The 19,462-nt window shown below is 46.8% G+C and overlaps 1 protein-coding gene across 1 annotated transcript in view; it reads left to right on the forward strand.

Moving 5' to 3' along the window:
- TMOD1 (tropomodulin 1) overlaps nucleotides 1-19,462 on the forward strand; it is a 25,252-nt gene that overhangs the window by 529 nt on the left and 5,261 nt on the right. The window contains exons 2-6 of the mRNA XM_027663699.1: nucleotides 8,995-9,158; nucleotides 10,984-11,140; nucleotides 14,496-14,615; nucleotides 17,355-17,444; nucleotides 17,913-18,043. Of these exons, the coding sequence (XP_027519500.1) occupies nucleotides 9,039-9,158; nucleotides 10,984-11,140; nucleotides 14,496-14,615; nucleotides 17,355-17,444; nucleotides 17,913-18,043 (618 nt within the window). The 5' untranslated portion in view covers nucleotides 8,995-9,038. The remainder of the gene's footprint in view (nucleotides 1-8,994; nucleotides 9,159-10,983; nucleotides 11,141-14,495; nucleotides 14,616-17,354; nucleotides 17,445-17,912; nucleotides 18,044-19,462) is intronic.

A 19,462-nucleotide genomic window follows, 5' to 3' on the forward strand; every position in this document is an offset into this window, starting at 1 on the left:
GAGTCCCCGGGATGAGGGCGGCTGTGTCCCTCGGCAGGAGCAGCCGGGAGCCCGCGGCGAGAGGCGTCGGGCTGGGATGGATGGCAGCCGGCAGCGCTCACGCGTGTCCGCGGCAGAGCCCGGCGGGGATCGGGGGTGCTGGAGCGGGGGAGGGAAGAGAGAGCCCTGCGCCACGCTGAGCGGGTTGCAAAGGGCGCTGAGTTCTTTTTTACTGCTGTTGTGTTTGTAGTCCTGGGAGCTCTTCTAGGAAATTATTTTCCAGATAACGGATCAATACAAATCTGTGCTGCTTTTGTAAGGGAAAAGTAGAAATCAGCGGGAGGAAAGACTCCTTGAGTCCTTGTGGTGTATTTTCCATGGCCAGACTTTGTCCAGCTTGAAATAGCCATATTTTCCATGGCTGTACTTTGTCTGCTTTGATTGAAAGGTGCTGCCTGTCCCAAAGTTAACATTTCTTCACTCTGATAGACACAGCTTCTCTCCCCACTGATGTGCCGTCCTGTTGTGTTCATCTGTCTGCTTCTGCTTTTGAAATGCTCATGGATGGTTTGGTGGACAGAATCCATTGCCCCCTGCCTCCCTTCTAGGCCAGCTGCTCCACCCTTATGTGGAGGTCCTCTCTACTTGTGTTACATCTTTCCGTGGGTATCCGGCCTTGAGCCAGAAGGGTGCTCAGCCACGTGGCTGAGGTTGTTTTTAAGTGTACATAAAATCCCTGCTGGCTGCAACCTGCGGAGAAACATGGAAGCAAGGTTGAGGTGGTGCTTCCCCAGAATCCCCAGAATTCTACTCCCCATTCAAGCACTGTGCACTTAAGTAGCTCTCCCAGCTGGAGGTGGTATCTTCATTTCTGCAGGCCTTGGAGGATTGTGTGATGGCCTCGCCTCTGTTAAGTGCCTCATTCAGATTTGTAGCACAGTGTACACCACACACTCATTTCTGCTGGAAATCTTTTTTTGCTACAGAATTCTCATTTTGCTATAGTATTCATTGGGCATCAGCCTATCCAGGGCTTATTGGCTGTACCAATGATGGGACATTTCGCTTCCATTCCCTCTGCTTCAGCCACACTAGCAGTGGGGTGGGATCAGGACATGCAGACACAGGTGTGTTACTGCTAACAGCTTGCTGTGCTTTGTGCCTGGCAGTCTGGCATGCCCATTGTCTGTCAAAGGATCCAAGGCACTGCTGAGTACAAGGCATTACACCCGTCGGGTCCCCTGCCAGAGGAACAGGGGTATCCATTTGAGGACTAACAGAAACTCAGGCAAGAAACCCAGGATCCCTTTTCAGAGGAGATTGCGCTGGCTGCAAAGTTTCCAAGTGAAAGGTTCAAGTTACAGAGCAGGAACTGAGTGCTCGGTGTCACTAATGACTTAAGTGTGCCCACGCACTTTTCATAGGGATTAGTAATTAAGCAACTAAGTGCATGCCAGGTGCATGAGAGAACCTCACTCCAAATAGGAGAACACATAACTGTGCTTACAAGCGTATGCCTTAAAAATATGCAAAGTGGGGGAGATACAGCTGGGATGCTTTGTGCTGAGACTTTGGCAGGTCTTGGCCTGGTCACCAGATATCCAGGCTATTTGCTTGAGAAAGACCTCTTGGTAAAAGCCAGTACTGACTGGCGTGGCTTGCAGGCTGCAGGAGTGTTGGCAAGAGGAGGGCCAGGAGATACAGACATTTTTTGAATATCGGGTTAGGACCTGGGTAAGCTGAGAGGAAGAACCAGGAGTGGGCAAACAGCATAAGACTTTTCTCAGCACCAGTGGATGAAGGGAGAGGTCACTTTGGTTGAGCACAGGGAGCCTTCCCTAGAGTGTGCATGACGTCAGACAACAAGCTGTTTGCTGTGGAGCTGTCATGTGCAAGGGTGGGAATGTCAGCTCTGGCATGAGGATACCTATAGGAATGATGTGGCATCATCAGTAAGTCTTGTCTACAGCCTATTGAACTTCATTGCTGCAGGGTTCTGGGTGGTGAGGATGACTCCAAATGGCGTCATTTGTTCTGCATGGCTGGCATGTCACTGACAGAGGCAGAAGTTACGGTGTACTTTAATAGATACAAAATGCCTTCTTCCAGATGTTTCCCTTCAAATGTGAATTTCAGGGTGTCAGGTTTACAGCTGCTGGTTGGGAGATTTTTATCAAACCAGAGGATATCTAGACCTTCCTTGGGGAAGTCTGAGTTTCCTGAAGGGCCAGCAGATTCCCTGTTGGATTTGCTTAGGCATGAGCTTTTTGCCAGGAGGCTGAGGCCTCAGTCTTTCTAGTTGATGGCTGGCTTGCCTGAAGCAATGAGAGTGTATGATGAGCTCTGCTTTCTGAGTCTGACAAGACAGAGCTTCTCACCATCTGGAATATCCCCTGTCTTTTCTCTGTTCACTCTCCTCATCCAGGGCACAAATGTCCTAGCAATGCCAGCTCTGCCCTGGAAAGACTAAGAGATGAAGATATGCCTGATGGGTATTACTTGCTGAGCAGGGGCTGGGGCCATCAACTGTCTTGTATGCTCTGTTTTATTGAGAACTGTTCCAGATGATGCTTGGCTACTCCACAAGCTGCACAAGGGCTCTCAGTGTGAGAAAGCTGAAAAACAGGGTACTATGATGGTCTCCTGGAGGCTGAGTGACTCACTGTCATGCTGCAGGAGCAAGGAGAATTTCAGTCATGTCGGAACTAGTAGTGGTTTAACTGTTTCAGGGGAAAGGCAACTAAACCCTCTTCCCTCTTGTGTTGAACTAGAATCAGAATTCAAACTGATGAGTGCAGAAAACAAGTTTTTGTGAAATATAGGGGGTCAGCTTTCAGCCCAGTTCCCATCCTGTGTAACTTCCTGGTGTTCAGAGGAGGAACCTGGACAGTTGGACATACCTGTGCATTCTTTAGAGTCCAAGTCAGAGAAAGTTTGATTGGGAAGGGACTTCTGGAAGTTCCTTGTCCAGTGTTCTCCTCTGAGCAGGCCTAGCCCCATAACTAGATCAGTTTCCCCTGGGCCTTGACTAGTTGAGCATTTTATACCCAAGGATGGGGATTCCACCACCTCTCAGATCCCCATCTAAGGGCTGTACCAATTCTCCACCAAGAAGGCTTCCCCTTGCCTCAGCCTTTTTCTGTTGCCCCTGATGTTCACCTCTAAGGAAAGCCTGTTTTGTTTTTAGAAACCCTTTCCCTTTAGGCAGTGCGTGACAGATTGACTGCAATTACATCCCTCTGCAGCATTCCCCTCTCAATTCTGAAAAAGTCCAGTTCCCTTTATTTCTCCTCACAGCTTATGTGTTGCAGCCTCCTGCCCATCCTGATGGCTCTGTACTGGACTCTGCAGCTTGGGAAGACCTGTCTTCTGCTAGGGGACATCAAATTGGATGCAGCATCCAGCTGCAGCCTCAGTGGAGCTCAGCAGAGGGGAATGCCCACCTATTTTTCCCATCTATATTTCCTGGCTAGATATTTTCTAGTGCAGCTTGGACTGCAAGTCCAGTGCAGAGTCCATAGGAAGTCTCTTGTAGCTCTAACAAGAGGTTTCAACATCTTGTGCGTTCAAGGCGGTGATGCAGAGCCCCAGCAGGCCAACAACAATGCTGCAGCCTGGATCTGTGTTTATGGCTTGTTAAAAAGATGTTTTCCTCTCTCTCTGAGAAAATGAGATCTGCCTAAAAAAGAATCTACAAAAAAATGTGCAGGAGACCATTCCCTTAAAGGCCTGGCTTTAGATATTTACCATCCTTTGATTTGTCCAAGCCAAAGACTTGACTTTTAGGGAAAACAATGTTCATTTGAAATGGGACAAACTTCTGAATGCCTGTATCTCAAGTGATCACTTGTAAGGCCACTACTAGGCTCTGGTTATGTCTACCAGAGAAGGGACTGTGGGGTCCAGGTGTGATGTTTGTACTTGTATGTTAGGAGGAGACCATTCCTGTAGCAGCACAACTGCACTGACATCCCTCATGAGCAGGGTAACTGGTGATGGCAAGAACTCAGTGGTCAAGACTATGATTCTGTACAGCTGTGTTTTGACACTGGGGATGGATCCAGCTCCTCCTCTACTCTGCTCTGAGTTCCTACTGGGTTTTGCAAAATTCACACAGATTCATGTTTTTAGGTGTGGTCTCAGTAGAAGCTGATACTCATCTTTTCCTCTCTTGCTACTGGATCTGGGCATAATTTGTTGGTCAGTTCTTGAAACTCCAAGGAACTGGTGATGTTGGGTTGCTCAGTGACTCAAACATCGAGGTGGCTGTGGAGTCAGGTTCTTGCACACCAGCATCCAGTTGTGCTGGGATGCAAGCTCAGGGTTTGAAAGTTGTCCCATGAGGGGCAGAGTCAGCAGAGACTTTTTCATCCTTCATCCCTACTGTGTCTGCCCCAGCTCTACCACATGTTACAGCTACCCCTTCTCCGAGTGATTCTGGTATCCCTTGCTTTCCCTTAGACCTCCCTGCAAATGCCCCAGCTCTTCTTCATTCCTTGACTGTCATCCAAAGGAGAACTCTAGGCTGACAGACCCTTTGCACGTGTGCAGCTGGACAATAAATTAGGGTTTGGGTCCTGCATGAGATTTCATTGAGGGTTAGCTAATGGCTTTAAGGTTTCCCAGAGGACTGATAGGCCACATAAAAACACAGTTTTCATTTAGGAACCAGCTGGAGCTGATTTGCTCCTCTCATCTGCACAGCATGAGTCTTGGATCTACACCTGGGTGATTCATTGAGGTCCTAGTGTATGCACAGAAAGTACTTAATTTCTGTTGAGTTTATAGGAAATGGTCACTTGAGCTATGTGTAGTTCCTCAAGAAAATCCAACCCAAACCAAACCAAAAAACCCAGCAAAAAACTCTGGCATTTATCTTTAAAGTTATGCTACAAATCAAAGAAAAGGAAAAAGAGAAATTGCAGCAAGTGCAGAGGGGTTGGTTGACATTGGTTTGTTATTTTTAAGTTGCAAAAATAATAGCTCTGAACTTTGACTCACGTTTATACTTAAGCTATTAAAAAAACCCTCATAAATCAAAATCCTCTGTGAGTCAAATAGGAATTGTTCTCAAGCCACAAGATTAATTCCTGCCTCCATTGCTGCTTAAAAACAGTTTTTATCCTTAATAGACTTCTGCCTTCAAACTTGGCAGTTTTTCCAAGAATCATCAATATCCAAGTTGGTGACATTTGGCCACCTCTTTATGCCGAAAAACAAGCCCCTTGGTCTCTTTTCAAATTTCAGCACACAGAAAAAGTTTTGCACTAGATTTGAGAGTTGTCTAAGGCAGGGATGTTAGTTTTTTCAGTCGTGGCTCTCTCGCGGGCCAGAGTACGCAGGATTCCCATTCTCTGCCTTTTGGTGGTGATTCAGTAATTATTTCCAGTATTGTACAGGATGCTTTTCATTTTTGCTTGTTTTCAGCGTCCGTGTATTTGTTCAGCACATTTGGACCCTTCAGAAAGAAACTATTCGATCCCCCTCATAATCATAAATGTTGCCTTTGTTTCGTTTTGTTTTCCTATATTCATGACATGAACAGTCTTCCCTGTAGATGACCTGTGTCTTTCTCCCAACCAATTTCATTTTTCTCCTTTAACAATTTTAATGATCATCATGGGTTCCCACCTATGTACTCTTCAGACTTACCAAGTGCTAGTGTTTGAGCTGTCATCTCACGTGTTTGACAAGTACTTTGACCAAGGAGACCTAATATCTTGCTGTCTTGGTAGTCTATGTGAAATTTAATGTTTTGAGGTCTTAAAATTGTAATAGTGTCGGTCCTGTACGGTTTCTGCATATTACTTGTGTATTCTTTTGTGATGCCTCCTTAGTTGAATGAATGAAAAGTGGCAGGTTTAATGAAAAATAACAAAAAATCAGAGCTGCCATCTTATTTGAGCATTGCAAATAGATTTGACGGAGATTTGTGGTGAATTATAGTTAACTCTTCCCTGAATGTTTAGCAGTTTGTGGATTTAAAATCTGAACATAACCCTGCAGCTGTGCTGGAGGATCTTGTTCATTTGTTTGAGCTCAGTTGGGGCAGGACCTGTGTTAAGCTGTGCTTGTACCCTAGCACAAGTCAGGGAGAGCTGTTTGTGGGAGTGGTTGTTTCAGTACGCTGTGTAAACTAAAACAGTTGTGCTTAGGCAGAATTTACCTGCTTTCTTATTTTTGGCAGTGCAAAGCCCTCTTGCCATTTACAGCAGATGGGCTCTTTTGCTTTTTCTCCCAGCACTCATTAGCAAGATAGGGTAGAAGAGGGCTGGGAGGTAGAGATAAGGGAGAGCCAGCGAACATACTGGTCCTGGAGGCTGTGCTGGAGGACACAATGCTGAACAGCTCGTTCAACAGGCAGGGGAGCAGTACAGAATGTCCTGCTGCCGCGGGCAGGACTAGTGCTCCCGTCAAGCAGCGCTCCTGATGGGCTTTCTGCGGGAGCTGTGCGAGGTGCCAGCACCATCCGGCTGCACCAGCAAGGCTGCGAGGGCACGGTCCCCTCCCGGCAGCTCTGTTTGGGGTAGATGGCAAACGAAATTCTCCCCACGGGGATTTCAGCTGTGTTTCAGCAGGCTCTGCACCTGTCCTGAACCCTCAGGGCCTTTGCTATATGCAGCCCCGGCTTCATATCTCTGCAAGATGCTTTGAAACCTGAAGCGTTTTCCAGAAGTGTTGCCTGTGTGCACTGACATCCGCCGTCTGTCCTGCCTTTCGCCTCTCGGTGCTGACATCTCTGTCCTTCTGGTGCGAGACAACAAGGTCAGCCCCGTGGGGGCTGCGCTCTGGTCCCAGATAAGCCACACTTGCAGACTACGCTGGGTTGCTGGGAAGGGACTGCAGCTGCCTCTGGGAGTAGTTGTGCTCACGCAGCCAAGACAGAGATTGCCATGTGCGTGGCAGGTGTAGGTATTTTAAGCCATTACAGGAAATTTAGCAGCCTGGGGTGGATTATTCTCTGCCTTCCAGCCTGCTTGTAGCTCCAGCTCCTTCCACGGCAAAATGGTCAAAACTAAAAATCACACATGAAATGCAGATTAGCTGTGGTTTGTACACTTCGGTCTAAGGTTGCAGTGGTGCAGCACAGCTCCAGATCCAAATCCAGGCTGCTTTTCTAGGATCTCCCACATCAGTGTTTATGGGTAATGGCGATAAAGGCTCTGCCCTTCTCTATGCCAGCAGGAAGGGCAGTCTTGCAGGGGATGAGCTGCTGGATGTGGCTCCTTGGCTGACTGGTATGTGGTTGCACGACTGCTGCATGCCACTCTCACTGCTCAAGGAGCCTTGCACTGACTACTGTAGGGCATTGGTAAAGCACAGGCGTGTGGGGGTCCCCACTGCCTCATTTAGCCAAACCCATGGAGTCCCATCACTTGTGCTTCCTCCTTCATCCTCCTGCTGCCCTGGACTCCGGTGCCCACAGGCTGATGGTCACTTCATGGAGCAAACCAGCCCAATGAAAAGCTGGGTTTCACCCTCTCAGCTCCCAACTCTGGGAGCTTCAGGGGCTGTTTCTCTCATCCAGGAGGCACCATCTCCTGATGCTTCACCTCCTAAGTGGCGAGTGGCAGGAATGCAAGTGATGCAGGAATTGCCATCACACCAGTGGGAAACCAAATGTCTGACCAAATGACAGCTCTAAATTTAAGAGCTTGCTGTTGAGCGAGAATATGTGTGTTACTGTGCCCTTTTGTGACCAAGCTAAAGATAATTTTCCTGTCTAGAGCAGCAACTGTGTTGCAACCTGTATAAGGAAACTTCTCCACTAATGAAGAGTGATGATCATAAGAGCATAATCTGTCCTGAGAGGACAAGCAAAGCTTGAGAGATGAGACTTGGAGTAGGGCTCTGATGCTCCACTGAGCTGAAAAGAGCCCATTTATAGAAATTTGAAAGATGTTTGACTCCTTAAAAAATGCAGAGGCCTTACTGTTATTTTAATGTAAATGTCATTCAAGAGAACAGAAAAACTTTGGGAAAAGTAATTTTAAATTATCTAGAGTTCAGTTTTTCTCCACAAAAACTGAGCGAAAAAATTGTAAATGTACAGACGGTACTATGGAACAGGAGACTGTCAGCAAAAGAGCAGAGTTGGAACATTTTTGTGTGTTGTACTGAGTGTGTTTCTGACCCACCTGCACATATTAAACACAGTGACCTTTGTAGAAGGTCCTCTACAGTCTTTTTGCTTGCATAGGTCCAGTTACATGTGTGTGACTGTGTATGGCATTTTGTATTGGGAGATGTGGGCCAAACTTTTGGGTCAGCAGGGATTATCCACGTAGGCCATTCACTATGTTAGTCACACTTCTCTTCCTGCAGGGTTGGTTTGGAACATGCAGCAGCAAACAGGTCATCTGCTTAGCCAGCAGCTGTTCAAATGTGTTGTCTCAGGGAAGGTGGGTCACTAAACAGCACGTTTAACTGGCAGCCTCCTGGACATGTGTGGATAATACTTCCTGATCTCCTTGTGGCTTTAAAGCACAGGCAGAAGTTCTGTGCACTGTAGCCTCATGGAGGTTTGCAGGGCTCAGAGGTACTCAGTGGTGCTACAAATCTGTTTTCCCATCTGGTGACAATGTTATCTGGAGTGCCAAGTGCAGGGAGGTGTTACTGGGGGCTCGTAAGGACATGAGACCTGCTGACTTCTGGTTTATTGATGATTTCTGGTTTACTGTCCTTCAGGGAAATAAATGCCTAGGACACTTCAGTAACATACAGCACTGCTTGCAGGAAAACATCTCTAACCAGGGCCCTGTACGAAGTTCCTCCTCTGTGCTGCCCCTTAAGTCCATGAATGGGGCAATGAGCTGCTGGCAGTTGTGCCACTCTCATCACCATGGGCTGTTAAGTGCTTGTAGGAGCCCTGAGCAATCTGGCCTGTCTTAGAAATCATCTGTGCTTTAAGCATAAATCTTTTGCAGGTCTGGGGTATTCAGTGTTCCCCAACCAGACAGGCTACAGTGTCATGTTTCACGTGTTCAGTGTTAACGCTTCTTGTTTTCATTTCAGGTTCTGTTTCAGCATAAAAGTGAGATCCACAAGACTCCTCTAAGATGTCCTACAGAAAGGAGCTAGAAAAATACCGAGACCTGGATGAAGACAAGATCCTTGGAGCTCTGACAGAGGAGGAGCTCAGGAAGTTAGAGAATGAACTGGAAGAGCTGGATCCTGATGTAAGTAACTTTTGAACAAGATTTGCTAGGTGATAAATCTCTGTAGTTGTGGGGAAAGGGACTGCATTAGTAATCTCTATTTCAGTGAGATCCTTGGCAGATCCTTTGGGATCCTTGGTACTCAGTGCAAGAGTGGAAGAGACTGACTGCAGGTGAGCAGAAGAAATTTTTGCCATTGCAAGATGTGTGTCTTTGTTTCTGCTTTCCTGCTCTTTCCCCAGTGTGTGTGCTCAGATGTGATGAGCACTGTGATTTGTAGCACCGATATGAGCCAGTGCTGGTGCAGGGCAGTAAACCTGCAGAAAATGGATCTCTGTTTCTGATCAGGGCACCTTGGAGGGAATGCTTTGTAGGTTGTTGGGGTTTGGGGTTTTTGTAACAAACTTCAAATGGTCTGTATTTCCTTCCATTTAGGCGGAAAGCCAAATCCCAGAGTTTAGCAAAGTGGGACAATTTATTTTTAGCAACCTCCCAACATCAGCAGGAGCTACATATATGCAAACATGGGGTCTGCTGGTGCCAAGCTGGTGAAAGGTTTTTGGAGGCAACATTGTCCCATGGCCCTAACAGGGGATGTGCAGAGCCAACTGGCAGGCCTCTGGGTTATGGCAATGTTACATGATGAGTTTGGGCACTGCCAAGTGAGAAATTGTTCCTGTAACATGCAGTTAGTGTTTCTGGAGTAAATGATGAGAGGCGTAGATTGCATCATCAGTATTTTTAATTGCAACATAGGAAAGTATTTAAGAGGTGGCAAGCTAGCTCCCAGGATTAAGTGTCTGGGCTGATGGGCTGCCTCAGTTCCAGCTGCCTCAGCAGGCACAGAGGCAGGCAGCATACTGTGCAGAAGGGTAAAATAGTTGTGGACATCTATCAGTACAGGTGTAGTCTGAGTGCAGAAGTTTAAGCCTGAAGATCACATGGTGACCTCTCACAGCATGAAGCCTGAGGAAGCAAGCTGTCTCCTATTCCTCCCTGCTTGGGCATTCACACAGTTCTCCTCTGTTGCCCTCCAAGGCTGCCTGGGTCTAATTGCCTCTCGTTAGTAATTTTCCTTCCCAGGCTTGTCACTGAAACAGATTTAAATTGTAATGAACTACTTTTATCAGGCAGGCATGGAAAAATCACTGCATTGTTCAACATCACATTGAATGTCTTAAAAAGTAAATGTTGACTTCTATCCAGTAAAGCTTTAAAGAACGTGCTTAGTGTCAAATCTGGGAATAGTCTTACTGCATTAAGGCTGTTCTATATTTAAATATAAGCAGGTGTTTACGTGCCGTATGTGTCAGGCACAAAGCAACTTCCCGTGGTGGTTAATGTGACTGAATAACAAGGAAGCAGCTTGAAAACAGGCTGATGTTCACTGGGGTCTTGTTCTGCAACCGAGTGACCTTCTCTGTGAGACCCTGGCTGTAGTTTTTGAGGGATCATGAAAGGCAGAGGGGCCCACCATGACCTCTGGTCTGCTCTGTGAGAGACCATGAGATTTCACTGAACTGATTCTTGTTGGGACACTTGAACAGATTCATATGGGGGGGAGAAGATGGCTGAGAGCCCCCAGAGGAAAGGGCTGGAGCTGCAGTTGCAGAGAATATCTACTTGGCAGCATTTGAAACTGGAGCAGGGAAGGAGCATCACATGTCTTGGATGATGTGGGAATTAGTGGGGCTGGATGGAGATAACCTTTCACACAAGGAGAAGCAAATTATCCAGCAACGTGGAAGAAAGGCAGTGCAATGAGGGAAGTGGAGAGGGGAGAGTGTTTGATGGATGGGGATCGTGGGCTGCAGAGATAACCTGTGTTTCTCCCCTTCATGTCTAGAATGCATTGCTGCCGGCAGGGCTCCGGCAGCGGGATCAGACGCAGAAGCCACCAACTGGCCCATTCAAAAGGGAGGAACTCATGGCCCACCTAGAAAAGCAGGCAAAGGACATTAAAGACAGAGAAGACTTGGTTCCTTTCACGGGTGAAAAGAGAGGTATGGTCATCCTTTGCACCATGCTGGGTGCATCATGATGAAGGCACAGTGGGTGCACAGGAGAAGGGTTGTGTCTAACCTGCATTGATAAAACTTCATTTTGACACCACTGCTGTCTAACCCCTGATAAACTGGGGTGTGCTCAAGAGGTCTCTGTGCCTGCTGATTTGGATACTACCTGATATATTGTTAAGCACAGGACAGAAGGCTGTACCACTATGCAGCCTCGTTCTGTCCCCATGCCACTGCAGCTGTATCAGGCTCTGGAGAAGACATCGTCTTCTATCCTTTCATCTTCTATCTCCTCCTCTGGCCTGTCCTCCTGTGAGCTCTGCATGCTGTGCTCCATGTTGCACTGTTTCCTTTCACACTCCATCCCAACACTCTGAGCTTCTCATCATAAAGAAACTCCACAGCTCTCCACAGCTGTGATGAGCCCCAACAGTTTCCTTCTAACCTCCATCACCTCTTGACAACTGCAGCTTTACTTCCCAGTCTCCTACAGGTCACATGTTTGTGTCTTCCTGCACCGTACCCTACAGCAGCTGCTGCACTCTTGCTCTGCATGACTCCGAGGCCTGTGAGCAAGGTTGCCTCTTCTCTTTCCTCTGCTTCTGGCATCTTTTCCTGTTCTCCTCGTACATGACCCATTATGCAAATAACTTGCCTGTTCCCATTAGCACTTTGAATATCATCTGACGTGGGACATAGGCTGGTCAGTCCTTGCCTCTGGGTTTGAGAAGCTTCTCAGCATCTCTATTCTGCTGTTGTGTCTCCCTCTGTACCATGGTCCCTCTGCAGCAGATGATCTGGTTGGACGCTGTTCACACGAATGGTTGCCCTGTGTCAAAAAAAAGAAGTGCACGAAAATGTAGGTATATTGAGGAAGTTTTCCAACTGAGGTCTTTCTCAAAGGGGTCTCCTTACAGACTCATATGGCTCTCTTAGGAAGAGCTTGTGTTAAATCTGTTCATTTAATAAAACCTGAGGTGGTATTTTTAGACAAAAAAAAAAAAGAGGAGAAAAGAAAAAAGAGTACTCCTTGAGAAAAAGAAATTAAAAGAATAAACTGAGTGCAATCAGGAAGACTAATTTGGTAATTTCAGACATGCCCTAGCCCAGCAGGTAGAAGCAGTGCTCTGCAGGGGACAGAGGTATTTCAGGCATCTCGAGTCTTCAGCTTCTGGTCTGAACTCCTTATGCTTCAGCCTGATGTGATCTCAAATGCATTAAACATATTTTCACTTGTAACACGCTGTTGAGAGGAAGACACTACTTACATTGACTGTGAGCCAGAGATGGTAAATTACATATTCACAGCTGTGACAGAGCTGTAAATAAATCACCACATTTGGAGGGTGATTTACTAGTTTGTCCATGGGAAGTGCTCTCCCTGGCCGTGCTGCTGGACAGAGTAGGAGTTGGGCTGTTCATGCATGCTGTATTATGACATAAAACACTGTGTTTACATTCACCATTTAATTTAAAGCTCAATCTCATAACAAAGCATGGCTGAGACACGAAACTTTCTGAAAGTTAGGAATTAACTATCAGTTAATTAAAATTAACTTAGAATTAAACCACAGAAATTTTGTTGACACTGAGGTGAGGAAAGGAGTTACTGCAAGACAGAAGAATTAAATTTGCCCTGTTTCTCCTGTTCCCTGCTGATGTTGCACGGACCAGACAGTACGTGCAGTCTCCCAAGCCATGCATCCTGTGGGATAGGGGTTCCAGATCTCCACACCAAGCCAGAGCAGACATTTTGCTGCTGAGTACCCAGAGGATGCCTGGCTCTGCAGGCACACATGACGCTCTGCCTATTTTTGTGAGAGCAGCTGTGTCCCAGGAGGCAGATTCCTGCCCTCTCTGTCAGGGTGGCAGAGCACAGGCAGGAGGTGAGCTGTTGTGCAAAAGGCTGCTTATGGCAGCCTCCATTTCGAACTGGGGAGCCTGAGGTGCCGGTGCTTCTTCCTTGAGTCTAAATTTAGCCCCCTCTGTTTCTACACATGTCTGAGCAGCAGGATCTTTGTTCTCCCCTTTGGTGCTGCTTACTCTGGTTTCAGAGAAGGGACAAAAATAGTCCTGGCTGGCATGCCAGGCCAAGCATTTTGCACTTGCTATCTCTGAAGTGATCCTGGACTATTTTAGGGGAGGGGATTGCTCCAAAATGCTCCGAGGGCCCTCCTCCTTCTACTCGAATCTCAGCAGCACTGGGTTCACCCAACAGGCTGCTCTCTACTGTGGTGTGTTAAAACAAGACTCTCTTTTTATTTTTGGGCAGTCACAGGTGGGTGAAATCTCAGACCTGACCCGTTCCATCTCTGTGAAGGGATCCACTGCCCTTTAGTGGTGTGAGCTGGGAGCAGCCATGCAGTGCCACCAACCCTGTCCACTGCCCCATGCCCGGGATGCAACCAGCTCCAGCAGAGAAGGGTTGTGGCTAGTCTGGTGATCACCATGGGAAATGGGATTGGGGAGTGCCAGGGAGCCCACTGTATTCAGAGCTGGGCTGGAGCTGCACCACTCACCACACAGCCTCTTGTCCTTCTGGGCACCCCGCTTAGGAAAAGGCCATGAGCAAGCAGCTGAGATGACAACTTTGCTTTACCAACCAGACCTATTGATTTGCACCTTTGCATTGCAGGGAAAAGGTCTGTTCCTTGGCCTTTTGCTGTCCTGGGAGATAAAGCACAGAGGTCTCCATCTGGCATGCCCTTTGCAGCAAGGTTGAGCTAAATCAGCTACCCCAAGCCTGCTCCTCCTTGCATCCCATGTGTTCACTGAACTGCCATCTCTGCCTGCTACCAGACCCTCCACCACCTCCTTTCCACACTCTTTTGACTAATGTGCCATCTGCTCTACCAACATGCACTTGGAGTTAGCAGCAGGAACTGTCTCAGTGGCAGGACTGATCCTGCACAGTGTTGGGTCTGGGCCACTGGCCTCTCTTTGTCCATGTGAGAGCTGGCAAACCTTCACCCCTTTTGTGCAGCTTTCAAAGAACTGAAGTCCTGCAGGGCCCTGCTGTGTGTGGCTTTGGGCGCTATGCTCTGAACACCGTGATCCTGTACGAAAGTACTACCAGGCTTCTGTAGACACAGCCTGCTGCAGTGGTGAAAGGGCCCAGCTCTACAGCTGAAGGTGTCTGCAGGTGCCTCCTGGCCCACATCACAGCAGGACTCAGATAGAGCTGGGAAGGGATTCAGTGTATTCTCTTACTTTTCTCTAGGTCCTTGTGCCCCTTCTGTTCTTTCCACTGTTCTACTCTCACACCATGGAGATGTGTCTGCACAGCTAGCTGTGAAATAGGTGCTATAACTATACTGAGAGTGACCTCACTTTGCATTTATAGGAAAAGCTTGGATTCCCAAGCAGAAGCCAATGGATCCTGTTTTGGAAAGTGTGACTCTGGAGCCGGAACTGGAGGAAGCCCTTGCTAATGCCTCCGATGCAGAGCTCTGTGACATTGCTGGTAAAATAGTTTCACAATAATTGTGGGTTCAAGTAGTTCAACCACCAGGGTTTTTTTTATTTGTTCTTTTGTGGGAAAGGAGCTATTATATTTTTTGCTGTTTATCTGAATGCTGTCAGTTCTGACAGAACTTGTTTCTTTGTTAAAAAGAGTTACTCTCAGCCCATGTGATTTAATCAGGAGTATGGACCAAAGCTGAGGAGGGAGAGAAGAATTTATCAAGGGAACAGTGTGTGCTGTTTGATATCTTCTTCTGTCTCTGCCACTCACTATCCTTTCAAGAGCAATGCTTTTTTCAAACCAAACCTTAGGAAAAGTCAAGCTGATGCAGTGAGAATGTGGTTTTCCTGTGGGACCTATTAAAGGAACTGTCAGATTAGAGACGTCTTTCACTGGACACTCAGGGCTGCTGTTTGTTAAAGAGCTTTTTCAACATATTTTTAAAGCTATGCATTTCTTGGGATTTGTGCAGTCAGTCAGTATTTGTCTCTTGCTGAAGCCCATAGCATGGACTTAGCTCTGTGACTGGGACAGGACATGCCTCTACCAAAAGAGCATATGGACACCCCATGGTGTTTTACGGAGCTCACATGTGCCCTGCTGCTCTAACAGTCAATGAACATTTCAAGGACACTGGCTTCCTTCTTCTTCTACTTTTGTCTCTTTCAGACTTCCACACTCCCTAGAAGTCTGTAAGAAAGTCTGTAGAATAAGTACACCAACTAGACATCTACATCATAATACTGTATTTTGGCTTAGAAATGTGTTTCTACATTAAGGCTTCCAACATATGCACCCTGGCCAAGTATTGCATCTCTGGATTTTGCTTTTTTACTATTATCCTTGAGTCCTGTAAAACCCTATCTTATAAAATCTGCCTTTCTCCATGTCTGTGCAGCAATTAGTTTTCCAGGGAAATGCTGTTCAGGGTAGCTTGTTCTGCAATTGCTGCCACTTGAAGTGGCAGCAGAAGAACCAATGTGATACAAGCTGTCCTGAAATCTCAATATTGACAGTGACAGCCTTGCTCCTGCCTGTTTAGCAGGGCTCATTTAGCAGGAGCTCATTTTGGTCCTGCCTGTTTAGCAGGGATCATTGTCAGCTGTGATGTATTGGATCCCTTCCTTGGCAAGGCCAGGAGGGTGGCTCCCAAGTAGTCCTGGAAGGGCTCCCTTACCTTTGGTCAGCTGAGAGACAGAAATGGGATGCCTTCGTTCTGCTTGAGTTTCTTTGGAGAATACACAGTAAGCACCAGACTTTGAAACAGCAGGTCCCTTTTGCCTACCAGCACAAACTCTAGCCCTCAAAGCCTCTGAGTGGTCATAACAGCAGATCTTGCCTCTCTCTACAGTCCAGATACTCATGCTCCTGGCTGATGGAGAGATTTCATTGCCCAAATAAGCTGTGCTTTGGGGGGTGTGCGTGTCCCCAAGATGCTGAGCCTGCAAATTACTTTTCTTAGCTGTGTTGCACCCCTGAAAATTTCATCTGTGGGAACACAACAGAGAGAAGGGCCAGCTAAAATACAAACAAGCAAACTCAAAGTGCCCGATCTCACTCAGACCTTCAAATGGAGACTTCTTGGCTCTGTGAGATCCAGTTGGGGATGTGCTGTGGCCGTGGGGAAGTCCATTGACACACTTTGCTGCTGGGTGTCCTGCCTATGCAACCCAGACCCGGAGTCACAATGAGCTGTCACCATAACAGATGTTATTCATGTATTGGGCTTCAAGGATAGCCTTGTCCTGCAACTTCCAGCACTTCTTGGCCAAATCAATGAGATAATGGTGACAGAGTAGTGCCAATCAAGCCTAAGAGGAGCAGCTCATTGGAAAGCAAAGTGCCTTCATAGTGGCATACTTGAATTTTAGGGAAAAATTTATTATTTTGACCACTGTGTCTGTCCAGAGGTCAAGATTTGTTCAAGATGTGTTTGTTTTAACACATATTCTTGTGTCTGCATTTTTCTTTAGAAAATCATATAGCTATTAAAAAAAAAATTGTTGCTTAAAAAGTCAGTTTATTTCCAAACTTGGTCTTTCTGTGAGTAGCAGGCTTTTGGGTTATTACAGTGTTTGAGTTTTGTTCACACCATCACTCTCTGCATTTCAACCAAGCCAGCAGAGCTTTAGCTTCTCACAATGTCAGCTTCTAAGAGTACAAAGATCAACATCACGACCCCAGGCTTGTTTTTGGGTGAAAACATGGTGTGCTTTGCCACACTTCAGGTGACAGTCACCTCACATGTTGCTGCCTTGGTGTTGGTCTGGCTCTGTGTGGGGCACAGCCCATTTCACAGACTGGACTGGTGTAGTGTGTGGCACATGCCTGGGTAAGCAAGGGGGACAAGAATGTGCAGGCTCCTGCTGGACTGGGCCCCTTGGATTAAAGCCCACCAATCACATTTTTTTGAGTGTTATACTGTCTTCTCCTCACTAATTTTGTGTGTTAACATGTCAGGTAGGCTACTGGGAGGCCTTGACTGTTTGTCTGTTGTCCATAAGGTGATGCTCCTCTTCTCCTATGAATCATGCTACACTGGAATAAACAAGGGAGCACATTTGAGCCCTGTTGTGTATTTATAACAGTCAAGGGACTTCATCCCACCTTTGCCTGTTGTTCCAAGCTTGCGCAGGGAAGGGTAGTACGCTACAGACTCCCATCCCAGACAGCATCTCTGTGTCTTTTCTGGGCTTTGGAGCCTGCAATAAGTCATGTTCTCCTTTTTTTTTTCCATAGCCATCCTTGGCATGCACACCTTGATGAGTAACCAGCAGTACTATGAGGCACTGGGGAGCAGCACCATCGTGAACAAAGAAGGGCTCAACAGTAAGTGATTTAGAGTGTTAGCAGGCTGCAGCAGTTGTCTTTGAAGCTGCCGGCAGAGGCAAAGTGGGAATTATTTTTAGGCTGAAGGCTAGAGCCATGAATGTCAGAGCAGCCTGTGATTGCTGGGGCCACCTCTGGTGCATCCTTGCCTTGTGAGAGCCAGCATGGTCTCAGCCACGTCCCTGGTGCCGTTTGGGAGCTAACACAGCCCAGGCAACAGCCCCATAGAAGCAGTGTGTCTTCTGTCACCCAAATTTGGACCTTGAAAGCACATAGCAGCAGGCACTGGCTGTTCTGTGCTGGTTCCCCCCACTGGAGGGTCCTCTCATCTCATGTCGGTTTGTCAGGTCATTCTTCCATCTCCCGTGCTTCCTTCTCTGCTTCTGGAAGAGGAGACACACATCCAAAGAAAAGATACAGCTGCTCAGGGTGCTTTTGCTTTCATATGTGTTGCTTTTCACTTTGCAGGTGTGATTAAGCCCACACAGTACAAACCAGTTCCTGATGAGGAACCAAACTCAACAGATGTGGAGGAAACTCTGAAACGAATACAAAGCAATGATCCTGATCTTGAGGAAGTCAACCTTAACAATATTATGGTATTTGCTCCTTTCTACCCTTCTCTCTTAATAACAGGCTGGAACATCTGATACACAGAAGGCAGAGACCAAGCCTGTTTTGCTGCACAGTTTGTACCATAACACTGAGTGTATCCCGACAAAAAACACCAGTGCTTCCCATCCCTGTGGGCAACAGGGATTGTTACCTGGGACAAAGGCACAGGGTTGGTAGCAAAAGGACTCCTTTTAAGTGCCTGGAAGAATGGAGCTGTGTTGAGGGAAATTTGGGGTGATGCATCTCCAGGCTATATCTGGCTAAAGGCATTGTAGGTTTATTTGATGATTCAGTCAGGCATATTTGGTGGAGGGGCTGTTTATGTATGTTATAAAATGGGGGGGGGGGGGAAGTCTTCACAATCCTGACACTTGCCATGAAAATATGAAGAAACCTCCCTTCTTGCAGGTGGTCCTGTCCTTCTCCCACCCATCCCTTCTGTGGAGCTCTTTTACTTCTCGTAGAAAGCAAATCAGGACATAGTACCACTTCTTATGTTGCCTTTGGGACACATACACATACTGAAAAATATAATTTCTGTTCCATGGGGCCTGTTGAATGATGGCATAGCCAAACAGCAAGAACATGGTTAACTGCATGTGCACATTAAAGACATTTTTTCCATACTACCTGCACCTTTCTATAACAAAAATATTTTTACTTTCATGTATTTGATTTTGGCTAGTGACCCTGTCCCTTGAGGACACAAGGCTGAGGGTCTGGCAGGCAGGCAGGCACTATTTTTGTGTGTTGAACTCATGACTTTGGGACGTGGTCCGGAGAACTGAGGAGTGACAGTGGAGATTGTAAGCTGCTGGGTTCTGTGTTATGGTGATTCCACATGGTGGGATCCAAATGGTGTGGCAAGAAGTCCAAGGTGAGGATACCACTTACAATGTTAGTTGAAAATTTGTGCATTTGAAAAGGGTATCTAAAGTGCTTGATAAGTGAAAAATACTAATTTTGAAGGAACACAGAATAAGAAGCATGGATTTTTTTTTTTCTCTGCTGAGACCTAGCATGGCAAATGTTAGCCTGAAAGATGCTGTATAAGCAGTCAGAGGTGTCTGGTTTCTGTTACAAGGAGATCCTTTCAGGCCTTTCTGGATCAGACCCTGTAGGTGGAACTTTTCTGAACAAGACATAAATGTTACTCAGTGCTATCACTGTATTAGGAAGCACAGGAGCATTACTCTGTAGGCTCATAGACCTTGGTTACCTCCCCACAACACCTGTGTTCCTACATAGCTGAGTTTCTGGGAGATTAAATCAAACAGCAGAGACATGGCTTCAAATCAAGGCAATGAGCTTTTAGCAGAGCACGACACAGGATGAAGGCATTGCCATGTTCCTCAGACCACGCTGATTATAGCAAGAGAACTTATCAACCTCTTCCTGAATTA

This window comes from Corapipo altera, unplaced genomic scaffold (genome assembly GCF_003945725.1).
Source record: "Corapipo altera isolate COAL_440 unplaced genomic scaffold, ASM394572v1 61129, whole genome shotgun sequence".
Classification (NCBI taxonomy): Eukaryota; Metazoa; Chordata; class Aves; order Passeriformes; family Pipridae; genus Corapipo; species Corapipo altera.